Source organism: Xiphophorus maculatus, chromosome 3 (genome assembly GCF_002775205.1).
Source record: "Xiphophorus maculatus strain JP 163 A chromosome 3, X_maculatus-5.0-male, whole genome shotgun sequence".
NCBI classification, from domain to species: Eukaryota; Metazoa; Chordata; class Actinopteri; order Cyprinodontiformes; family Poeciliidae; genus Xiphophorus; species Xiphophorus maculatus.
In genome coordinates, this window is record NC_036445.1 from 1,416,269 (window position 1) to 1,441,776 (window position 25,508).

General features: G+C 37.1%; 1 protein-coding gene and 3 non-coding genes across 5 annotated transcripts; all 4 read left to right on the top strand.

The window, feature by feature from the left end:
- ncapd2 (non-SMC condensin I complex subunit D2) lies at positions 1–25,150 on the top strand. Of its 2 annotated transcripts, none has more exons than XM_023331027.1 (32): positions 1–194; positions 538–657; positions 1,175–1,250; positions 1,329–1,387; positions 1,474–1,649; positions 2,138–2,280; positions 2,703–2,830; positions 2,940–3,063; positions 3,149–3,296; positions 4,871–5,068; positions 5,327–5,461; positions 5,547–5,634; positions 6,485–6,683; positions 6,795–6,913; positions 9,556–9,756; positions 9,877–10,051; positions 10,498–10,582; positions 10,744–10,880; positions 11,974–12,106; positions 12,562–12,637; positions 12,744–12,959; positions 13,071–13,231; positions 15,420–15,534; positions 15,623–15,746; positions 19,331–19,486; positions 21,286–21,463; positions 21,573–21,667; positions 22,629–22,709; positions 23,281–23,464; positions 23,554–23,716; positions 23,812–23,928; positions 24,884–25,150. In XM_023331027.1, the coding sequence occupies exons 2-32, from the start codon at positions 540–542 to the stop codon at positions 24,964–24,966; spliced, it is 4,191 nt and encodes a 1,396-aa protein (XP_023186795.1). In that variant the 5' UTR covers positions 1–194; positions 538–539; the 3' UTR covers positions 24,967–25,150. The 2 variants fall into 2 exon arrangements, with proteins under 2 accessions (XP_023186795.1, XP_023186796.1); XM_023331028.1 differs by having other exon boundaries at positions 15,423–15,534.
- LOC111608211 lies at positions 1,718–2,036 on the top strand. The gene has a single exon (XR_002752600.1). It is a non-coding gene; the product is annotated as a small nucleolar RNA U85 (small nucleolar RNA).
- LOC111608216 lies at positions 4,476–4,779 on the top strand. Its single transcript, XR_002752605.1, has one exon. It is a non-coding gene; the product is annotated as a small nucleolar RNA U85 (small nucleolar RNA).
- On the top strand, positions 5,720–6,013 carry LOC111608212. Its single transcript, XR_002752601.1, has one exon. It is a non-coding gene; the product is annotated as a small nucleolar RNA U85 (small nucleolar RNA).
- Positions 25,151–25,508: the final 358 nt, after the last annotated feature.

Below are 25,508 nucleotides of genomic sequence, written 5' to 3' on the forward strand. Positions count from 1 at the left end.
CAGGTGGTGGTATTGGGTCAGAATTTAAAACTAGGTCTGACGCGATATGCGTCATCGTTTTGTTGATTTGGCGCGCGGTGGCATCAAATTTGAAAAACTCCAGACGGAAACCGTTTACGGACGGTGGGAAGGGAGGCAGCAGGCAATTTTCCCTAAGAGATTTTAAGTACCTGAACGTGCTGCCACGGAAAGAGGTAACGTTGTGTTTTTACCTTTGTTAAAGTTGTAAACATGGTCATTCTGACACAATGTCCGCCTAAAACTTATTTAAAGACTAGTGAGTTTTAGGCTAACGATTATGCTAATATCGTGTTAGCTTCAGTAACATTTGCGGCTTGAACCACTCATAACAACTTAGTTTTTTCTCAACTTACAAGACTACTTTTAACTTGGTTTTATTTTCTACTTTATGTACCCAAATACATTTAGTATTTAAAGTTAGCACTAGCTCTACCAGTGCTAACAATGAGCTAAATACGTTTGTGTCTCTGAGTTGGTCAAAGTTTTGATTATTTTTGACTTGTCTTTGTTACGCAGAGATGTCGTGGGACTTTTTTGTGCCAGTGTGTGTGGGAGACCTGGTTAAAACGGGAGGTATTAATCAATACGTAGTTCAAGATGTGATTCCGGCAAAACAACTGCCATCCCATCTCAATAGTAAGTATTTTTCATTAGATGTGATCTTATGTCTTTGTACGTATGATTGAAATTCGATGTACTCTAGCATTATGGTGATCGCAGTGAACGGATCGTTTTTGTTTTAACCGCTTAGTTCTGTTTCTTCCATTTATTGCTCTTTAAGCAAATGGATAACCTGTGTTAATTTAAAGGAAAAGTGGAAAAAACAGAACTACATTGTGTGTTGTTGTTCCTGTTTCACTGACAAAATATTTGGAAATAAACTTGTTTAAAGATTTGTCACTTGTGATCCATTTCCCCAGGTTTTTGTACTCTCTAACCAAATGTTATTGGTGTATTTTGTGCATTTAATATCTTTTACACAAAATTTAAGATATGTTTTACCTCTGCTTATAACGTGAAATTCCTAACAGTATTTTTGTGTTCTCCACTCCTTTCTGCTCATGTTTAGAGGTTTTTGCATTCATTTTTGACACCAGGAGTAGAAGTATTGTAAATATAAAGGTGTAAATAAATGTTTACTTGTTTGCATCAGAATTCAAGATGGGACTACGAAGCCAAGGCCCTTCATGTATACTGGAACACTTTGACATAGGTTACAGTGTTCTGCAGTAAGTACTTACCATGTAATTCTTGTAAATATTACCATCAATAATAATAGTACAAAGCTATTGTCTTTTATTTTTTAGGCATTTTAATTCTTTGGAGCTTGGGGTAAAAGAGGATACCTTGGAATTACTTGTTAAAGGTTAGTCTCTTGTATGTGTATAAATATTTTTTTAAATGGACATCCTTTTAGCCTTTTGCTTCATTAACTGGTTTCTTTTTTTTCAGTGGTCAGTGATCTGGCTGTTTCTCTGCCAACGGCTCTCACCTCCACCACCTTCTCAGCTGCAGAGCGCAAAGAAAAACTAAATGCCGTTAAAATGAGTGTCTTCTTGCTATGCAAACTCACGGAGAGCCTCGAAAGTGTCTCCTACAGACAAAGTATCATCACAGCACCTGGAAAGGTAAAGTTGTTAGTGGCTAAATGGTATAGTCAGTGACTTTTGTTTTTGAGTATTCTTCATGTGACCATATCCAGTGATGAGACCTTGGCATTATTTATGATCTGATTACACTTAGAAACTGTGGTTCTTAGTCAGCTGTTTGGTGAGTAGTCTTGGTAGTGTGATTGAGTTTTATTACACTGCTGTAAGGGCTCACCTACAGTCAAACGTCCATCTTCTAAAACGTATGCCTATGATGAGAAATTTCGTGGGATATGTAGAAGATGTCAAACATTGTGTAACTTCTTGTTTGTCTGTGTGTGAATGTTTATGTATCAGCTGACAAAAGGCTGTAGTCTATGGCAGGTTTGACAGATATGAACAGTCATCTTTGGTAATCTGAGGATATTGTTTTTGTCATTTGAATTTTTTTCATTTTATCTCCCATTTGGAACCGTTAGAGTCCAATACATTTAGAGTTGAAAGACCTTGCTTTCTTTGTGTAACAGGGTAGTAAAAAAGGTAAAGGCGGTGAAGGACTGCTGCAGTGGGATTCTGAGAGAGAGCGGGTCCTGCATGTTCTTGTCCAGCTCCTTCAACTGGACATCCGTTCTCTCTGGAGCCTCTCCCTGGTGGAAGAGGAGTTCATCAGGTACTTCAATGTCAATTTAGCTCTGGGCCAGGCTCAGATTTTAATTTACTTACATAACATGCTTGCTTGTAACCATTTATTTATGTATAATTTCATTGTAAATGTAGTTTTTAGGAAGATCTCAGAACTATGTGAAATTGCTTGTTTCCTCTGTGATCAGTTCACAAACAAATTTTTCTTGGGAGCCATTTGTCTTGTGTTTTAGTCGGCATTTCAGCCCTAACATCTTCTTAATTTTAGGTTGATATAACAATAAATGGTGGTTCATTAGCAGGTCCATGCAGAACTTTGACATGCTAAGGATATAGTGGGAGCATTTGAATCAGTTCGTATAGCATCTAAAAACTGGCAGGACACTAACACTTGAGTAACTCATGGCTTTAGATGAACAAAATTAAAACATCACCTTGAATTCTTCACAGCTGTGTGACTTGTTGCTGCTACAAGTTATTGGAGAATCCAACCATCAGCCATGTCAAGAACAAACCAACAAGAGATTGTATAATTCACCTTCTCGGCATACTGATCACCAAATACAACCACCTTTTAGGTTCGTTTCCCAGCTACCTTGGATTTTGTGAATGTAGTTCATGCAACATGGCAATCTTTGCTGTTTAAAATTTTTTCTATTTTAAATGTTGCTATCTGAATTCTTTCAGGTGCCAGTGTAAAGGTCATCCAGATGCTGCAACACTTTGAGCAGTTGTCCTCAGTATTTGCTCAAGCTGTGTCTGTGTGGAGCACAGAGTATGGAGTCAGGGCAATTATTGGAGAAGTGATAAGGTCAGTACATTTTTCCTTTACTGATGCTTTTAAACTTCAGTTTTATTTGAGATCTGCTATTGAAACTCTTATTTTTTTCCTTCAGGGAAATTGGTCAGAAGTCAAGTGAAGAGCTTGCCAGAGAAGGTTCTGGTGTCAAAGCTTTTGCCTCTTTTCTGTCAGAACTCGGTGGCCTGGTACCAGAATTAATGATCCCCAACATTAGTGTCCTCATCACTCACCTGGAAGGAGAGGTTTGTGTTCTGTAAAATGCATTTTTTGACATCTTTATGAGACTTTTGTAATTTGATAATCTTGTGTAAAAACAAAATGTCGTTACAATATTCACATCATCAACGTTTTCCCCAGAAAACTTGCTAAGCCTGGTGGCTGGGTGCTAGGGCAGTTATTCACCCAGCAGCCCGTCGTGTTTTTGAGTTAAAAAATATTTAAAATTGACAGGAAATTTTAAAATGTCTTGATAATTATGTGTGATTGGAAGATGAATACCTGAACCCAACTGTAAAATCTTAGAAAATGCAAACACTTTAAAAAGACTTAAATAGATAAACAATGCTTAGCTTGGTGGGGGCTCAAGTAAAGCCTGGTGGCCCGCCAGGCTTATAATACACTGGGGGAAACTGCATCATGATAAAAAACAATATTTATGATTTAATTTCTTGTCTTTAAAACCAAACTTCAACAATTATTCCCAGCTCTGCTAAAGTAACATAGCCCTTGACTCATATTTATATTATCAAATGTATTAATTTTATTGATACAAATATTTAAGCAAAATGTCACATTTCGGACTTTAACGTGCTGTTTATTATTTAGTCAGGTTATATTCTGTAATTGAGACTGTAGTGACCTTCATGCTTACTCTTGGTAACTGTAGCTTTAACAGATTTAAGATGGTGGGAGGCACTTCTTTATTTTCTACATCACCAATACCTGAGACAAGAAATATTTCCAAGCCTAATTTTTCTCTTTTGTGGGCACCAGATAAGTGTTGTTGCCTTCTTTCAGGCTGCCGACCGGCAGTGTGTAGCAGCAGACAGCTGAGGGTATTGTTATTGCTTCTTGCTCCATACAGCTGGAGAAAACTATGGTCACTAAGGAACTTTCTCTGGCATCTCATTAAAACGACTTCAAATTATGTTGAACATTTTTGAAGCCGTGACTTTAAAAATCATGGTGTACCTACATAACCAGCCCATCCCTGTTTCTTAATGACAAATTATACGGATAAAAACTGCAATATAGCTCAGACGGAGCCTCATTTGCACCCACATTTTCACCCAAGAACTTGTTTTCATTATTCTCCTGAGTACAAATGTGGGACAATCTCTAACACCTTCTGTTTCAGTAGCTTCTGCCTCCCTTGCACAGCTTGGCAGAGTTTTTGTTTGTTTTCGTTTCATTCATGTTCTGCCCAGTGATGAGACCAAGGCGAATATGAGTTCATTGAGCGAGAGTTGGGTTCTTGTTGCCTTGAATGGCAGGTAATCTTGGCAGTGCAGAGGAGGATTTCTGCTCTGCTGTAAGGGCCTGCCGACAGAGACTTAGCTCAGCCAGAATTATTCCTCTACAGTTACTGCGGAGTAATTGCTTTGGCTGATGCTGACAGTTTGTTTGTGTGTGTGTTGTATGTGTGTGTGCAGAAGGCAAAAAGTTCACCCAGCTCTCTTTGCTGTTCGTTGAGCTGTGACTGTCGTCTTTGGTAATCTGAGGGCAGACTCATCTTGTATCTTTACTTTTTCCACTTTGCAGAGGGGGAAAAAAGAACTTCATATGTTAAACTGTTTGATTTTCATTTGTTTTCTAGAGCCACACAATGCGTGTTGCTGTTTGTGAGGTGCTTGGAGAAATTCTTGTACGAGTCCTATGTGGCGACGGGCTGGATGAGTCTGGCAGAGCCGACCGGGACCGCTTCTTTGACATATTGCAGGAACATCTCCATGACACACACTCCCATGTCAGAGCACGTGTGCTCCAAGTTTACACACGAATTGTCAACAGCAAGGTACATTGCTTTTATGAAATACTTTGACAGTGAATGCTGTGATTGAACTAATGGTGTTCCACAAGACTCAATTTTTGGTCTTCTTGATTTTCCCAGCTATTCTGACAATGTGTTGTCATGTTTTGGTTATCCAAAACAGACTGAGTTTTAAATTGTATTTTAAATATGAAATGTTTGATATTTTTCTAAAGGACAACACTGAAACTTTAGGACAAAATAATAAAAGCTGATGGTAAATTTTTGTGTGTGTGTGTTCAGGCGCTGCCCCTGTGTAGGTACAGTGAGGTGATGGGGCTCGCCGTTGGGCGCCTGATGGACAAATCGATAAATGCAGTGAAGAGTGCCATCCAGCTGTTGGCAGCTTTCATTGCGCACAATCCCTATAGCTGCAAGGTAATTCAAACTGGTGTGATTTTAAATTGTGAATAGAGGTAATATTTCAAGTTTCACAACACAAAGCTTTGTTCTTGTCTTTCAGCTGAGCAGTGCAGATCTGAAGAAACCCTTGGAAACAGAAACAGCAAAACTCAGAGAAATGAAAGAGAAGCTAGAGGGAAAAGCACCTGGTAATCACAGCTTCTGTGATAGTCCTTCAGATTTCTCTGCTTCTGTTAGACTTCTTTAATCATACATGTATTTTATTTTTTTTTTGCCCAGTGATGAAACCAAGGCGAATGTGAGCTCACTGAATGAGTGTTGGCTTCTTGTTGCATTTGAATGGCAGGTAATCTTGGTAGTGCAGAGGAGGATTTCTGCTCTGCTGTAAGGGCCTGCCGACAGAGACTTGGCTCAATCCAAATTATTCCTTTAGAGTCACAGTGGAGTAATCTCTGGAATAGAGCTTACATTGTGTGTGTGGGTGTGAGTGTCTGATGCAAGAAGCCCACTTTGGTCTTGGTGCCGTTCAGTGATCCATGAGCTGTTACTTTTAACAATCTGAGGGCTGATTCAAATTTCCATAAACCCACCACATGAATATGTACTGATTAAAAGAAATCCCAAAGGTCTAACTTTAAATCTTCTCATAAGTTTTTTTTCCCACACTTATTTATGTCTGGCATTTTTAATAGTTTGAAATGTAATTAGTAAAAATACTCATGCAAATGAGCTAAGACGGTAATAGTTTTTAGCTTGAATTATGACACATCAACGGTTCTAATTGCCTTTTCCTCCAAATTAAATTTAAAGATAAAATCATAAATTAATTGTCACTCAGTGCTGCTGTCTGAACAGAAATGTTTTAATTTTTCTCAAATTCAGAAATAGGTTCACATAATTAATTTCAGAAAAAATACAGTTGTCTGTTCTGTTGCTCTTTCAATACATTGGTTTCAAATGTTTCTTTGGCACTTTTACACGACCAGCTGCCAGTGAAATATAATAAATGTATGTATATATTCCTTTTCCTCGCTGTAGTTGCAGTGATCAAGGCGTCTGAGCTGTGGGCTGCCATGGAGCCTGAGCTCCTTGTTACTGTCAGGACAATCCTGGAGCCCACAAGTGAAGCAGAGGAAGAGAACAACGAAGGTGTGGAGGTGGAGGACGAAAAACCAGAAGATGACGACAGAGCAACTGCAGTGAAGATAGCGCAGTACCTCCGTGTCAACAAATACAGGTGATGCTAATAACCAGTTGACGTTGATGGGTAGTGACGCTGCTCATGGATCTGGTCTGTCACACAGCCTAGAATTAGTCAGGTAAAATGTCTGTGCTCCTCTCTCTGCAGGAATGCTGTGAAGCTTTGCGTAAAAGCTCACAGTTGGTTCCCAGAATCAGAGATGTTTGCCTCTCTGACCACAGTCACCCCTGAGAGTTTAATGGACACACTGGGCTTGATTTTCAAAGGTAAAAGCTCTTTTTATTTTAATAAAAATAGGAAAATGGTTTACAAAATGCACAAGAGAACAAATATTAGATATATACTTCTGAGAGATTGAGTTGCTAATGAAAAGTTGATTCACCCACATGGTTGTAAATGTAAAACAGATTCAAAGTCATTTGAATTTGATCTTGGTTATCAAACATTGTAGGCAAGTTCAGTATATATAGAATGTATAAAGTGTCCATCTGCTCAGTTTGCCAGAGAGCCAAATAGCCTTCTGGAACCAGGAGCACCTTCTGTTTTTTAACAGAAATTGGGGGCATGAATTTGAGTTGTAAACTTTTTGTTATCCACATGGTCAAAAAACATAAAAGCTCAAATATATGCATACACCAGTCAATGTTTTTGGTTAAATGTCTTGCTCAATGTTGGCCTTCAGTATCCATTCCTTACCCTGTTTTGTGTGTTTGGGTCAACCTTGTTACTTCCATGTGTTGGATTTCTGTTCTGATCAGACTTGTTGATTTTGGGGTTCAAATGAAAAATCTGGAGATGATTTTAATTCATTTTTTATTAATAATTATTTTGTGCACTGCATCAAAACCACGGGTACAGCCCCTCAACATGACTTAGCCATCAAACATGTTTGACCTTTAGTGTAATGTTCTTCTGTTTGAAAGCCTCGCCTTAACTCAATTTGTAATACAAGTATTTAATCTCTATAATGACTTAAGAGCATAGATATTGGCCCAAACATTAAGCATTCTCTCAAATTCCAGATGAACATTTTGCTGCACTTTCACATTTCTCTGGCTAGTTTTTTCTTTTCTATATACATATATATATATCTTTTTAGCCTACATGACAGTGTAATTTGTCGCAAGCCTTTGTCTAAGCTATACTTCACTTCACGCTTCCTGCACCACCAGTTAATGTCATCTCAGATGATAAACAAGTAATTTAATTAAACAGTTAAACATTTTTCATGTTGACTCAAATGCAACGTCAGAGATGTGTGTTGATGGTCTGACAGCTCAATTACAAAGACATTTATTTTCCACTTGTGCACCTATTTGCCATAAGAATAAGAACTTTGACTAGAAAAGTCAGTTTCTCTGCTAATTTTATTACATTGATATGTTACAATAGAGAAAGCATTATGGTATTGACACAGCTGCATCTAATGTTACAAAAAACAGCACAACTAAGACTCAAAAGTGTTCACTCTGCTCTCAAACCTCCCCTCATTCAAATCTGAATGTATCTGCACATAAACACAACCTCAACCCACCAAACCATTTACTAGTTGACTTGGGTTGTAATTTTCTAAAGTTTTATAATGACAGCTCTGAAATTGTCCTGCAAGTTTCTACCTTCATGTATTCTCGCTTTTGTTTTCTTTTGTTCTAAATGTAGCGTGTATAACTGCTTTTCACACATTATGAAAAGGTAAAAGGTTACTTAATTATTAGGCTGAAGCTTTAGAAAATGCTCAGTTCAAGCAGCAGATTATAAATTGAGAGCAATGAGTGCCTTGGTGGTTCGAGGGTAGCGGTGGAGGATGCAATAACTCCCCCTGAGTCAGACATGGCACCCCCAAGAAAAGTTCAAAAAATGTTTTTCTTTTTTTTTTTTTTTTTTTCTATGTGGTGAAATATTTTATAAAAAAAAATTTATTGTAATTAAATGTAATCTAAATGCCAAAAAAGTACCCTAAAAGAAGTCTATTGTGAATATGGCTGTGAATCAATAACAAAGGAAATACTATGAGTAAAAGCGATGAACCTTTGACATCATTACACATCCTGTAAACCAGTGGGAGGCAGAGCTTGTACTGCTTGGTGATTATACAGGCACAAAAACAATTCTGCAAAAATATCCATCATGTTTGAGGCTCAACAGAGAAGTTTCAGAAAAAGTTATCAAATCCATTCTACTCATGTTTCACTGTAGTCAGCGAGAAGAACTAGAGTCACACCAGGTTAGCAATATGCTGCAAAGCAAATAAGGGCACAAATGTATCATGTACAGCACTCAGGAGTTCTTAAATAGTATCATAAAGTCCTATTTTTAGACCTCAATAAGTAGTATTTGATATAAGTAATCAGTGAACTATAAACAGTTTTCTTTGTCTTCTTGTGGGGGGGGGGGAACTACCTGTACAGCAGCAATGACTGTTAAACCACTGACCTGACTGATAATTTCCAGGACCCTAGATGAAAACAGATTTTTTTTTTTTCTTTAAAAAAAAAAAAAAAAAAAAGCAAAAAAAACTTCCCCTTCTACCACAAAAACAACCACCTTTTCCTGTTGTGAAGAAATCTGACTCCTAGGTGTAAAAATGCATCTTCTGTCTGCCTCTTCTGTTACCACCATGCCAAGTGTGGGTGTTTAAGACCAAGGTTTTTTTTATGTTTGTAATGAATGGTATCACCATAAAGCCACATACTGTATTTATTAGACGCATTGTTGGTGACTGTAGACACAACAATGTGTCTAATGTGTTATTAGACACATTGTTGGTGACTGTAGGTTGAATGTGTTAGAGACCTATAATGAGTTCACAGCACCCTTTAGAAATCGGCAAGCTCCCCCATTGCACCTGCAGGAAAAAAAAACTTGGAGCCCTCACTGACTGGGTGATTTACTCTCTTGTTTGCCCCAGGCTCTGATGAAGATGCTTCAGATGTCGGTCAGAATTTGCCACCAACCCCACAAAGAGAGAGAGATAAAGGGGGAGATGAAGGGGACCTGAAGAAGCAGGAGATGTTGGTGCAGTACCTGAGAAACATGGAAACATTTTCCTTACAAGTGGAACAAGCAATATCTGTCATCAACAACATGCTGTATTTGAAAACAACTTCAGGTAGATGTCCACTTTCACTGTGGGATCTGTCATTTTACTTTCCCAAATTTTTGAGTAGATTCTGTTTACATGAAGTTCATAATTCCATGTTTATTTGTTGTTTTCTTATTCTGCTTAAAGTTGTCCAAGAAGCAGTGCAGTTTTGTGTGACGGTGCACGAATTCAGTGTTGCCAACTCTGTCATTGGAGTGAGGAAGATGTTGCCTCTGGTGTGGTCAACGGATGCTGCCATTAAAGATGCTGTCGTTCAAGCCTACAGACGCTTGTACCTGAACCCGCAAGGAGACACAGTCAGGTCTGTGCTTAACCACTTTAAATATAGTCATGTGCCGAGGTTTATAATATATTTACATGGCAGACTATAATTTTTTAAATTTAATCCAGGATGGAAGTAACTACGAAAGCAAAGTTCAAAGAAAACCTAAAACAGGCGTTAGGCTACCTATGGAAATGTTCATCAAGATCTCTTTTAAAGATTAGAAATGATTCAACACTTAAACTTTACTATATTGCCAGCTGTTTTTTGTGAATATTATAAACCCCTGTTAGAACACACATTCTTGGTGGTTTGCTATACGATTTAGACGTTTTGCATATAATCTTCTAATTGCTTGGAGGATTAGAGCAGAATAAAATTGTTTTGTCTGGCTGCCTGTTGGATATTATTTTGCCTTGCAACAAAAACCTTCAGTGTTTTTTTTTTTTTTAAATGAAAAACCAGCCGTCTGGTCTTTTTAACAGGATGAAAGCACAGACTCTTGTCGACAGTCTCTCTGAGCTCATGGTGGATGCATCTCTGGGTACTATCCAGTGTCTTGAGGAAATTGTGAGTAATTATTATATGAATCATTGGATTAATTAGCAGTACTGTAGTTCCAAGATCATGAAAAATGTCTAAATGTGACAAAATATTAATTTGGGAGAATTTGCAGAAATACTTTTGGTTCCTAAACATACAGAGAGCTGTAACTGTAAATGTCTCTGTAGGTGCAGGAGTTCTTCGGCAGTGGCAGCAATCTCCAATCCACCGTAATCCAGGTTTTGTGGGAGAGATTTGCGGGTAAACGAGAAGCCTCTGTCTTACACAAACGAGCTGCAGTGTTACTGCTGGGCATGGCAGCACGGTAAATTACTCAACATTTTATTGTCTTTTAATACAACAAACATTTTGGGTGGAAAAAAGTGCAGTTTTCTTATGGTAGTGCTAAAAATCGGTTAAAATAATAGATTTAATTTAAGTAACATCTGTTTAGAGTACCACAAAGTTAGTATGATAGTTACTCATATACCATGCAGTAAAGGTTGAATATCAACCAAAATGAATATTTAATTTTTTTTATTTGTAACACAAGGTTTCTGCACACTGACTCCTCCTTATTTTATGTTATAAATCTTTACCTAGAATCATATCTGTGCTTTTTAATAGGTATAAAAGCTAAACAGGATTAGTATGCCAGAGGAATAAATTGAGGTTTACATTTCAGCTGCACTTTAACTCAAATGTCAAATGTCTCTTTAGATGACATCTTATCTGTTTCAACACCCAACAATTATTTCATGTGTACTCAGATGTATTGCATTGTTGTTTAGCACAGTCGGATTGATGGGTAGAAAATGTAGCCATTATGATTTGAGCAGGTTAGTGGTAAAAATACATTGAAAACTGGTGCTATTCCTGCCTGAATAACAGCTCTTCTCTTTACATTTTAGTCCTGCCTCAGCTACTTGACATTCTGCAAATCCTCATTAGTCAGAATACAAGCCCAGCCTCTGCTCCTCTTCATTGTAATTGAAGTCACGACCATAAAACTTGGCTTCTTGCCAGGGCCTTTTTATCTTATTTTTTATTTATATATACATATATCTTTATATATGTAAAATATGTTCTCCCCGTTCCAGCTACCTCTAAGAATATGGTTGCTTTGGGGAAGAGTGAGAGAGTAAAGAGTATTTGCAGTCCACCCACGCTGCCTCTTCTCCTCATCCAGCATCAGCAGCATTTATAACCTATTAAACCTTGTGTGCTTCTCCTAACCCGTCCTCCTACATGTAATATCTGGGCTCAGCCTAGTACTGGGAAAACCAGCAGAGAGTAGAAGAGGTCATGTGGGGCAGTGTTATTACCCGACTTTGCATCAAGGCGAGATAATTTGGTATTCTGAAATGTGTACGCTAGTTCTAGTTTTCAACAAGTATCTCTATTTGCAACTACAACAGGGCAGAGAGAGAAGTGGTGCTCAGTAACTTGGACACTCTTTGTTCTGTGGCTCTGGGAGAAAAAGTGACTGAAGACTTTCTTCTTGCAAGAGATACAGTGATCACCATTTGCAGTATCACTGATCATGTCAGGGTAAGTTTGAATATACGAGATTTTGTCAAAGATAAAAAATGTAACACTCAACTGGCCTTTGGTCAAAGCCTTCACAGAACAGTGACTATACTGGGATTAAATTACATATAAGTGGACTCTTTATTCTGTGACTTAGGAAGCAAGTTGGAAATGGTTTTATTTTGAATACTTACAGGCACCCTAAGCAGAGTTTTGTTTGTAAAAACATTATTTTAAAAAAGAACGATGTTTTCTTCCACTTCGTGGTTATGAACCACTTTGTTTTGGTTGATCACACACAACCCCTAAAAAAAAATCAGTTTGTTGCTTTTCTATGACAATATGTGGAAGTTAGTTGTGTGAATAGTTTTACAAAGCATTGTAAATAAAAAGTTTAGAATACCTTAAAGCCCAGACTTTGACTAATTACATCTGAAAGTTTAAGTCTGTCCTGTTATGGTTTGTCTACCCAATAGCAATCAAAAGGAGCTCCATTCAGACTCCCCCAGGACCATCAGCTGTTCACCTGCCTTACACAGGCTGTTGCTGATGGTAAACAATGTGCCCTTGAATTTTTTTTCCAGTTTTTTTTTCCTATTCTTTCCACCAGATATGGTTTCTTCCTCTAATTTTTCTGTCTCCACTGTTTGTGTCCAAGGTGTGGTGATGGAAGACCCTTACTGGCAGAGCTTTATGGAACAGGCCGTCCGTCTCATCTACTTCCTGGCTGAGTCCCCAGACCAGCTGTGCTCCCGGCTGCTCCAGAGAAGCGCTCGACTCTTACTTGATCAGATTGCTGAAGGCGGTGAAGTCAACAAGGATGTTGGCCAAATCCATGATGCATCTCAAGACTCCAGTGACCAAGAAGAACAAGGTTAGTCGTGTTGTCTACCATGTTGCTGTCTACAAAATGCTACAAGACTTATTCCTGCCGTTTGTCAGCGCACCCTTAATCACACATGGCCACATGTTTTCTCTCCTGCAGTGAACTGTGTGTGTCTGGCCCAGCTGCTGGCGCTCTGCGGATGCGTTGCTTTTTGGCAGGTGTCTCATCTTGAGCGCAGTGTGAGCGCTGAGCTGCGGAGGAGGCGAGGAGAGACAGAAGAGAGGGAGGAGAAGGAGAAAGGCCCAGGCAGTAAAGCTAAGGTAATGAGCGGCTGTACAGGTGTTCCACACAACATAATACAGAGTTCTTGGGAAATGGGTGACACACCCACTAATTATGGTTGTGTTCAAACTACTTTCTGCCATTTTGTAAGGGTTAATGTATGTCAGTGTTATGTAATATCTAATTAGACCATCAGACAAGTTACACAATTGAAACATTTTTTTATTTTTCTACAGTTCAACTTCTTTAAATTAATCTACTAAAAAGAAACTAAAATCCCACAGTTCTTCTAATATTTCCTGCTTTTAATGGTAATTTTATTTTCCCTATTGTGAAATAGATTTGCTGCATGTCCACAGAGTAGAACAACTCTACAAAAGCTCTGAAGTCATGCACCGAAAAACTCCTAAGATGATAAAGCTACATTTAACATTGTTACCGTGTCGAGTAAATTAAATTTTTATTAAAGTTCAATATTTATCTGGATGAATTATGACAATAGAATTGGCCTAACAGACAATACTTTGTGATGTTTGAATCACTTTTTAACTGATTCAGAAGAGATGGAGCCAATAGTGCGAACTTTATTTTCATTATTGTATTAGAATATATTTTCACTCTGAAAAATTACTCCAAATTGTATTTTTTTAGATCAATATTTATATATATTTGGTTTATGGCAATTTAAAAAAAAAAAAAAACTTTTAACTTTTGTTTTGGCAAGTTGAATCTACATTGTGAGAATAATGCAATTGTTAAATATAAAATATGCATTGAACAATTTCATTTTTCAACTCTACTAAATACTGCAGTTGGTAAGTCTATAATCCAAGTTCACAAAATTAAAATATCTTAAACTGATTAAATGATTTTTACGCTACAAGAATACGGTAATTGTTTACGGCAGAGGAGAAATCAATAAATAAAAGCCAAGCATTGGCTTCAGTACCATCAAGGCAATGATGTGGAAAGCTTAATCAGTCACAACACCTCTATAACACACGTACACCAATTCACAGGATTAATGGCTTTTCATTTGCAACAAAAGCTGCTTTTTGATGTCCTTCTAGAAGTACTTTATTACTGTTAAAGTCCCAACAACATGCCTAAAATGAATGATTACAGGAATGACTGTTAATATTAACTGGGATGTTTTTATATTACCATTATGTGTATTGTTTGTTAAACTGGGTTGGTCATAATAAACTAATTGGCTTGATAATAATAATTAGATTAAAATCCATATCAGACTCAACATTAATGAACTCCAACCAGGTTTTTATACATAATAATCTGTTTTATTTGGAAAAGATCACTTAAAGTGCTTCTGTGGATGATTTAATCCTATTTAAAGTTAAAGCTGAACCTCATCCAACCAGCTGTGAGATGAGACATTTTTCAGTCAGTGGGTCTCTACTGGGTGGCTTGATAATGAAACTCCTTTTAGTGACAGACAGATTAGTGACAGCTCTTAATTGTCCAGTCCTTCAGAAGAAAGGAGGATAGATGTTCCCTTAATTAGCGTGGGAGTTTGTTCTGTCATTTCTAAACTCATCTCGGTTACTTCTTTACTGTCTCATAAAAATACAAGACTGAACTTCATAGTGGAAGAGAGACGGTGTTTAATGTTGAATCGTGCATAGTGGGCATGCTTTTTTTTCAGTTTTTTTGTTTTTGAACAAATGGAGTTGGTATATGCATTTAACCTTTGTGCAAGTCGTGAAGAAACTGAACAATGAAGGACATGCTTGAGGTGCTGAGCCCACACCCATAGCAGTGGGAAGACACAAGAAAACATTTGGTAAATTCACCAATGAATGGAGGAGTTTAAGTGTGTTGCATTTCTATGCTCTATACATTTAGAAAAGTTCAATTACAGCCAAACTTTATTAGCACTTAACAGTATGACTTAGAATATTAACAGTTTTGAAATAATCAAATGTTTATCTCTAGGTCTGTTTAGCTATAATTATCTAAAAATGAAAAGACAGACCGAATAAAAGAAGGTGAACTAAAAGCTTTTAGATTCTTGTATTTGAGTCAAATTTAGACTAAATAAGTGGCAAACAACCAGATGAGCTACTTTTTCTTCAGCTAAATATCTGTATGACTCAACTGAAAGTGAATTGAGGTTTTAGCTCATTTAAATCTAAAATAGGATTTAGAGGCATTTTTGAGTTTTTATGGAACTGATTTAGTGTTGACCTTATTATTTTTTTCTTAAAGCAGCAGCTGGCCAATGAAAGTGCCATGGAAGAGGAGCTCGGGTTGATTGGTGCGTCTGCTGAAGACACTGAAGCAGAGCTCATCAGAAAAATCTGTGAAACAGAATTACTGGCTGGTAAATAAAGACTCTTGCCAGTTTTCTTCCTGCATCATTTCAAGCTGCGTTTAAATCGACTTCATTTATTATCTCTCAATCTGTTTAGAGGACAACCTGCTGAGTGCGTTTCTTCCTCTACTGGTGAAAGTCTGCAGTTCTCCAGGACGCTATTCCCACCCTCAGCTCACCACTGCTGCCTGTTTGGCACTGTCTCAATACATGATGATAAGGTATATAACACTGCTGAGTAAACAATCACACACCTGCTACACCATTTTCTTAACCTTGGACAGTAGGGCATCTTTTATTCCATCTGTCTGTTCTAGAAAACTTTGAGTTTAGTTTGTCTTTGGCCATTTTGGCTGCCCATCTGTTTAGCTCCGACATCTTGGTGTAAGTCCACAATGCAGGTTGCTAAGCATGCAAAGTATGGAGTTTAATTTTGTTTACCAAGTCTGAATAAATATGGAAAAAATAAAAATGCAGTGTGAAAACCAGTTTCCACACTGTTTTGCTTATTCACTACAAATATAAAAATTTTTTATGGAACTGAACTGTTTGTGTTTTCCATTTTTCTCCATTGCTACGTCTTACATGCCAGATATGTGTTATTTCTTAAAGTTGTTCTACATAGCAGAGTGTGGTTCTTAAAACTTAAGATTTTAAGTTTGCCATCGATTAAAGGGTGTGTTCCAAGAAATACAAATATTTCAAAGAACTAAGGCTTAAAAACCATATTATTATTATTATTTTGCTTTTTCTTTTGTTTGTTTTTGGGGTTTTTTACAAAATGAGATGAGTTTTTCTCAATTTTCATAACGGGCAGGATGACAACTCATCACTTTGATGTCCCTCCCTCAATTGTTGCTGTGAACTACTTGTCAGCTGGTAGCAAAAAAAGTTTTCGCTCCTAAAATTAAGACAACTTAATCTGTTTTATAATATTTTGTTGATAACACAATGTGTCCTGGTGAGGAAACTGAAGAGCACCACCCATCACTCTTCAGGTAAAATTGTTTTAGACTACAGTGGGGAAGCTATGAGCAGTATTCATTTTGGCCTGATGAATTAAGTAGTTAATATCAGCTAGTTCAGGTCTACATAGTTCACAGATTGGCAAGAAGGTTTTGTGAAATAAACAATTGAGAGCTACTACTAAATTTAGCGAGACTTATGATAAACAGTTTTTTTTTCTGTAGCAGAAGAAATAAATGTCAACTTTCTATTAAATTAATAGATTGTGTTCTTGTTTTCATTAAAATTGTTGCAAAACTGTAGTATTTGCACTCCAAGTTATCATACCAAGTTTGTAGATTGTTGCCAGTTAATCTCTCATTAACTTTGTTGTCATTAGTTCTAAAGGCATCACTATATAAGGGGAAAATTGAGCTAGCCACCATTTCTAAGGATTTTTCCCCCCATCAGTTTGCACCATTTTTCCCAACTTGTGTCGAGTTGTTATTTAATATGTTGGTATTCTTGAGACAAGAAGCAAACTGAGTCTCGAACCATTTTGCCTAACGTGGAAGTGTTATTTAAAACAATTATGAACAGCAGTGGTATAAAACTTGGCACATAAATTTGTAAAACAATGAAAATGGTATAGTATTGTTGTTATGAACAAATTCATTGGTTCTCATCTTTACCTTGACATAAATATTTGCATTGTTTTTAGTAGAAGTAATTTTTTTCTTATTTTTTAAGAATGTCTTAACTCTCTCCAATACACCCAGAATCTCTTCTGTATTACATTATACATCCAAGGAAAAAAAAGTTTTTCATTTAAAATAAACAATGCACCCAGTGTTTGGATGTTTTTTACAAGCTGAAAGGATAAACTCATTGGCTTTGAATTAAGCTATTTGAAATGTAGAGTAACATTAAGCTTTGCTGTATTAATGCTGTAAGATAGAGGCTTTATCCCTTCTGTTGTTTTGTGTCTGTGGTGCAGAGTGTAATCAGACCCCATGATACAATCCTGATGGTCCAATGAATCTGACAAACTTGTAATAAGTTAAATTGAACCATTCTGAAGACTGGAAATTGGCTGCAAAGTGTTTAATTATCACAGCCATTAGGGAAGTAGCTGGAGGGGAGGATTCCTTGTAATTTCATTCTGAATGTAGTTGAGATAAAACTGACTTTATAGCAGTGAAAGGAAAAGTCTCTGAAGAAAAAGTGTATATATATTTAACACTTTTTGCTGTCTTGGTGTACTTCAACTGCTCTTGCTTACAGTCTATAGCAATTCAAACTTTGCATTTATTAATGTTACTGTAACTATACATGGTTCTAGTGATGATATGAACTATTACCAAGGAAACTGTTAAAACCAGAAGGTATTTATTCCGAAACAGAACTGAAATGGCCTTCTAGACATTCCCACAGTCTCTGCTTGAGCAGATTGGATCTTCAACTCGTTCCAATCCTACACGCGTTGATATTCCCACCCCTGCATGAAATTATGTCTACTGATTATGTGGACATGCTTGTATTCTCTCTGATTATTGCAGCCTTCTACAGTTTTCTTTTAGCTTAATTACACTAACCTTTTAAATCTCTAATCAAAATTATTGAAGGGCCTTTTTTTCTCCTGGCACTTTTCCTCAAATGATGGCTGATTATCGTCATTCTGTGTTTTAGGAAAATTGGACAAATCTTAGCCCCAATGAAAGACATTTCTCTAACACCCCTTGTTGCTGTTTAATTTATATAAATAACATGACATTTCTGAAATAAAGAAACACGCTTTCCAAAACCACAGGACTTCTCTTCTGAACTGATTTGTTTAATTAAGCAGAGGCTTCTCTCTCCGGTGTCCTTTTGGCACAAGGTGTCTGACTTTCAGTTTAATGTAAAATACTTCCCTTTTTCCTTTTCTGCAATTTCACCATGAATATCTCATAATAATTTGGATTTCTTGGTCAGAGTATTAAACTGTGAGAATCCAGCCATTTGTTGCTTATATTATGTTAACAGAGCTTTCCAGAGGGCATGTAATTTTAAATTATTATAGTTAGCAGCCACGCGAGAGCCACTAAGAACACTGAAAAATGTAAACATTTAATTCATTACTCTCAAAATGAATTAGGATTAGCACTAAAAAGTTAGTTAGGTCTTCCAGTAATTCAGTTCAAAAAGTCAAACATGTATGTATTTATTTTACATGGTAATATATATTCCAGCAGTTCTTTCCACTATTTATATCTGACAGCTGAAGAAAAATCAAAAATATATATAAAATTTTTTTTGTTTCTGATGTTTCCGTTTGTGGTTCAGGAATGGCTTAAAATAAAAATGTGATGGTCATTGTCCTATACACGCATGTATGAGATCTTCTCCAAACTCTCTACACTCAGCTTTGTTTCACAATCCTCTCAAAGATACAACATTCCCTGTTCTTTATACACATTTTTGTGCTTTTTCCTTTTGCTCAACTTTCCATTGCTATGTTTGGGTTCAGCACTCAGAGCGCCCAGCTTCTTTAGCGATGACCTTTTTTAGCTTATCTTTTTTGTAGAAGCTGTAAGTGACTGTAATGGATAAGTCAAGTTAGCAGAACACTTTGCATTACTTATTTCAGTTTTTTGTTGGTCCTACCCAATATTAGCATTTTCTGAGAAACAGAATTGCAGGTTTTCATTATGCGAGTCATAATCATTGAAAGTAACAGAAATAAACCTTTTAAATATCACTGAGGCTAATGTCTCTGGATTGGTTTCTATTTTTCAATTGAAAAAGTACTGAAATAATCCACCTTTATGAGGACAATGCAACTCCTTTAATTAATGCTTTTATTTTGTCCTCATTTCAGCCCATCAGTGTGTGAAGACAACATCCGCCTCATCTTCACAGTGCTGGAGCGCTCCACTCTGCCCGTCGTCAGGGCCAATGCCATCATAGCGTTGGGAGACCTCACAGTGCGTTTTCCTAATACTTTGGAGCCCTGGACCCAAAATCTATATGCAAGGTAGGTCCTGTTTAGCCGCATCAGTCACTAATAAAAAAGGCAAATGCTTGTTGTCCACCATGCATAAATAATTTAGTTGATCCATACCATCATTATCTTTTAAAAAGTTTCATCAAACATCATAAGAAAAATGCTTCCACTCGATGGGTCATGTGGGTGGGTGTTCTGCGAGTGAAGTTTTTCTTTTTCTTTTCTTTTCCTTCTTGCAAACACCCACTGACACACATCCTTGTACACTCCTGCCTTCTTCATCCGAATCCCATCACCGCTTTTCAGTGTGACGTCCCTCTCAACCACTGGAGTGTTGCCACTGTCAGAATGCTCCACTGAGCCACATGATGGGAAAAGTTTACTCTTTATTTATTTATTTCATTTTTTCCACAGGTAGTGGGAAATAAACTTTTAGATGATCTATATGCTGTCCAAAACTCCGATAGTGGGCTTTATATTTGGGCCCTGCAGGTTGCCATGACAACTGGCTAATATTCCTTCAAAGATTAGGAAGGGGGATCATTACCAAACACGAACTTGGGCGGAGCCTCAGACCACATCAGGAAAGGCCACCATAAGACAACAAACGGCTTAATTGCCACTCTGACCAGCAGGTTGTAATTACGCAGCGGGGAGACGGCGGTAATATTTGGGCAAAGTCACGCATTCTGCAAAGGTTTGTGCCTTTGCATTTAAAAAGCACTTAAACATTTCAGCCAACTGAGAGGCTGAAGTTGTTCTGTTTGATGAAGTGCCGTTTTAATTATAATAGGAGATAACGTTCACATTCGGGTGTTTTGACATGTAGAACATTTTCTTTTCTAATTCTTCACTGCCCTCAGTGTTTTCTACACGATAAGCATTTCCTAGTTTTCCTAATTGTCTCCCACACACCAACACCTCCACTGTTCTCAAGGCTGCTGCCCTGGCGCCTCCTGATAAGCGCATTAAGAATTAATTACCCTGTTCACTGCTGTTGTAAGCTTCTGCATTGGCATGTGGAAGTAGCATGTACAAGTGTGTGATCCTCTGCCAGGAGTCCTGCTCTTTGGTGCAAATGAGAAATGGGAAATTAGTTGCTTTTGTTCTTTGGTTTTTTTGGGAGAGGGTAAAGCTAAATTAGTTTCTGATTGCCCTGCCACAACCTGTCCAGTCCCATTGTAAGCAGCCAGCCAATAAGGTGTCACTTTGTTTAAGTTTTGGATGACTTTTACCTTTTTATTTGAAGAAACGCTGATGAGAAGTGATTTTCCTTTCGCGTTTACTCATTGTATCTTATCAATAGACCTGGTGGTGTAGTTCTATTTAGCTGAAAATAACTATTTATCATCTAGTTCCAGGTTTCTCACTGCATTTTTACAAAGATGTTTTTGCGAACTTTTATACACTTGCCCTAAATATTTTTGAAAAAAATAATTTTTTAATAATTTTCCAAAAAACCAACTTGAATTTAAATGTTCAAGAAATATAACAGTTGGAGTGTCAAGTTAAAAATTGGGCAGATACCAGCATTTTAGTTCAGAGATGATGATCTGAAGCTCTTGCATGAAGAGTTCTTGTTACCAAAAAAGGTCAGCAGCGATGTTATATGGTATGTAAATTGTTTATTACAACATTGTGGTTATGCCAAAACTGGGCTGTTTGTGGGAGCAACTGTGCACGTTGGCTGTTGTCTTGAACATTGATTTTTTAAATTGGCTTCTGTTGCCGATTGCTTTTTTATTATTATTATTAAAAATGTAAAGAACTGACTCTCAGATCGTTAACTTGTTTTTTTTTTTCCCCTCCCCTCTCTTTGTCATGTTTAGGTTGAGTGATGAGGTCCCATCTGTGAGGCAGACTGCTGTGACAGTTCTTACTCAGTTGGTCCTTAAGGATGTGCTAAAGGTCAAAGGCCAAGTTAGCGAGGTCGCTGTGCTGCTAATTGACCCAGAGCCGCACATCACCAGCCTGGCTCTAAACTTCTTCAATGAGCTGGCCACTAAGGTACACACACACACACACACACACACACACACACACACACACACACACAGAAGCTGTACTGGAAGCTGGCAGCTTTGAAAGGTTTTTAACTTTATTTGTCGTCCATCAGGACAACGCCATCTACAACCTGCTGCCAGACATCATCAGTCGCCTTTCGGATCCAGAGAGAGGAATGAGCTCCAAGGACTTCAACACCATCATGAAGTGAGAGGCACAGAAACTCTTTGTTTCTTCACTTCTGTGCTTTGTAAAAGTATTCACACCCCTTGATTCTTGTAGACATAACCAAGCAAACATTTAGATCTGCATCAAACTGTGGTAAGACTTTATGAAATTACTATGCGGATCTTCTCCATCCAGACTGAGCTCAAGTTAATTTGCACATCCACATGAAGACATTTTGCCATTCTTTGCAAAGTCTTCGTCCTGGCTATGCTGAATACATATGTTTAACTTTTTAGGTTTTTATTTTTAATTAATTTTAACAACAGTTTCTCATTTCACTTCAAAATTAAGTGCAACTTTGATCTGTCACAATAAATTCACAAACATACATTGACGTTTCAATAGGTATGAATACTTTTTCACTGTCAGCCCACAGAATGATGTACAGGAATTTAAGGTTTGGACTAATGATGCAAATAACTTATTTTAATAATTGGTTAATCTATAGACTATTCTAATGGTTAATCGGAAGAAAAAAAATGACACATTCTGCAGATTTTTCATTTTATCACTTAAGCCTTTTCCATAGTGCAACAGAAATGCATTAAAGGATACTAATAAAAAATAATTCACTTCCTTTCTTAAATAAGAAAATTAATATTTTATTGCCTTAACTGCATTGTTGTAATAAATCTGAACTGGGTGAAGCTTAAACTGTCACAGGTTTGGCTAAAATTAAATACAAAGGTGCTAAATGTATACATTCTACATTTTATCTCAAGTGCAAAATGTGCAGATTTTTCTGTGCAGTTTTGTCTCAATTATTGTTTTTTTTTAAGCAAATTGCCTTTTGTGAGTCTGTATACTCCAGCTAACAATTGATTACTAAATTCGTTGATTTCAGTAATTGATTAGTCACAGTTAATTGTTTCATCCCTGGTTTGGACAGAAGCATTTCAAGCTTTGAACGTGCTAAATGAAGTTTTGGGTGTTTTCACAGACAGCTATTCTCCTACATCACTAAAGAGAGGCAAACCGAATCTTTGGTGGAGAAACTGTGTCAGCGCTTCCGGACTGCAAAGTGAGTACAAATTGCCTTGTTTTCCTACTGCTGCCTCTTTGCGTGATTTCATTTTTTTTTCTTCCGAATAGTTTCACTCCTAATTTCTGAAGCTGTCCTACAGCATTTCATTGTGTGAGATGTGGGGGTGGATGTGTGGATAATTAGTGGCTGTTTTTTTTTTTTTACTCTGAGAAAGAGAGTTTAACAATTAAATCAAGTTCACAGTTCGCTTCACCAGTCATGTATGCTGACATCTTCCTATTCAGTGCTTTTGTCATGGAAACAGCCTCGTGTAGTTTGAGAGTAGATGCAATGACTGGGGCGGCTGGGCTTCAGCCTCTGAGTCATTCTTTATCCATACGCAGAGCTCAAAGGAAGGACATTTTATATTATATAATGGAAAACTGAATTTGGACATAAAAGGTTCCTGGAAATGAGATTAGGTCCAAATGTCAGAGCAATGACATGTTTATCAGAAATGAGGTTTTTTTTTTTTTTGTTCAGAGTCTAGAATTACTGTGCATTATGTTGCTAATCAGGTTTATTTTCTAATCCCTCAACCTCTCATTTCATGCTCTTGTCTCTGCAGAACCGAGCGCCAGTGGTGTGACTTGGCCATGTCCCTGTCCCTGCTCTCCATGTGTGAGCGTGGCTTTAAGAGGTTGCAGGAATGCTGGGAATGCTACAGCGACAAACTAACCGAATCCGGAGTCTACCAGCCTCTGCTCACCATCACAGCCAAGCTTCGTCGTGGAGCCAAACCTCAATTTAAGGTGTATGAGTCGCTCATTTAAGCTACTCGTGTGCTTTATTTAATAATATTTATTTTTATTCTTGTAGTAATCATAAATATCTCAATCAGACCCAGATAGATGACTTTGAGAAGCGGCTGACAGCGGTTCACACCCGGGGCTTGGAGAATGTAGAAAGTCCTGAGATGGAAGAGAACCAAGGGGAAGAAGGAACTGCAGAGAAGACCAGCAGTCGCACACTGCTACCCACCAGAGGCCGTCAGAAAAGGAGAGGTCTGAATTCACTGCTTTTACTCAGTTTCCTAAACTAATAAAATATATATATAAAAAACTGACTGTGACTAAGGAAATATTTTTCCTCCCTACAGGTCAAACAAAGTCGGTCTCCAGCCACGGCGATGACACTTTTGTAACGCCTCAAAAATCACGCAAGTCTAAGAAACCAGTGATCAGCTTCAGCAGCGACGAAGAGGAGGATGAGGATGGTGAGACTGCCAGGGTTTATTTAATTTAGAATATTTTCAGTTTGTGTAATTAAAAAAAAAATCCATATTAAATTCACAAATTTTTTTCTTTTTTTTTGTTTCACATGAGTGATTTTTTTCATTTAATGATTTAATATCCTAGTTTTATTGTATTGACCATTAAACATCATAAATGTTAAAGAATATTGTCCAAATTAGATGCAAAAAACATTTTTTTTGTTTATTGAATAAACTAATTCAATATTGACTTCTTTTGGCACCTCATTAACGAAGCCTTTGTGCTCATTTAATTACCCAACAAAGTTCTTTGTTTACTGTATTTTTATAATTGGTGCTATGAATAAAATTTGATCAAAAGCAGTTCCTTCAGGTCAGAACAACTGAGTTCAGAGTAACTGGACCAAATACATCAAACACCAGTGTTGAAGGTTTATGAGCGGACAGGATTCTTCTTTTTTTTTTATTATTAGCTAAGAAGTAGTCCAAGATCTACAGGCAGAGCAAACCTTGACGGAAAAATCTGATATATATAATAAGTAATTCCTGTAAAAATGCTAATAATGATAGCATAAAATCTACTACAAATTCCCTTAGAACCTTTAATGTGGGCGTAAACATTTTCAGAAGCTTGATCTATTCAGTACTTTTTAATTTGGGAATAATTTCTTGTAAAGTTTTTGATTAGTTTATGGCTTACGTCATTATGTTGAATGATCGTATTTGAATTATTGCTTTGTGACTTTTTCAGATTTTCTTCTGTGGGAGTTTTATTTTTTTTTTTTTTCTACAGCTTGAATTTGAATTTGTCTGCAACCATCTCACTTTATATTTCTACTTATATAATCAACTTGACATGATTTCATAAAACGCCTAAAAAATCAATTAAAAAAATACATTTCCACCCAAGATTAAATACTCTGCAGAAATGTCTCACTAAGCTTTTATCTTCCTTCAGATGCTGTCATGGCAGAGAGCGAGACCCCCAAAGTGACGACACCCATCTCACGCACGTCACGCCGAACTCGCCTCAGAAACTGATTTCCTTTCTGTTTTGCTGTTTTTACTGCCTTCTTAATATTTTATAATCAAAGATTTAATTTTAGTTCTTTGTATATTTGTTTTATCCACTTTACTGCCTATCTATCTTTAAGCTTTTGTAGTCTGATGGTGCTTTTAGTGGCAGATTAGAAATCCTTTTTAATAAACCTGGATCTTGCTTTAATTTCTGTGGTTCCATGTTTCACTCGCACATCTTGTACACAATATAAATAGACTGATTACAAGTGTTAAAGCTGTAGTATTTAACTTTTTTTTTTTTTTAAATGTACAGTATGTCCAGATAGATGGATCGATCAATAATACTTCAATAATTGGGTTTTACTCAATTATTGGTTTTGTCTGGTCACTGGCTCCACAGGTTCATGAAGTTGGAGTTTTAAAACCACCTCATTTTCCACCACACCGTTCAGGTGTGGGAGTTTTTGCCAGCTGTACAAATAAAATGCAGCTCCTTTCCTACCTGTTGCTGCACACTGCACATTAGGTGGCTGAAAGAGCACAACTACTATTAGCATTGACAT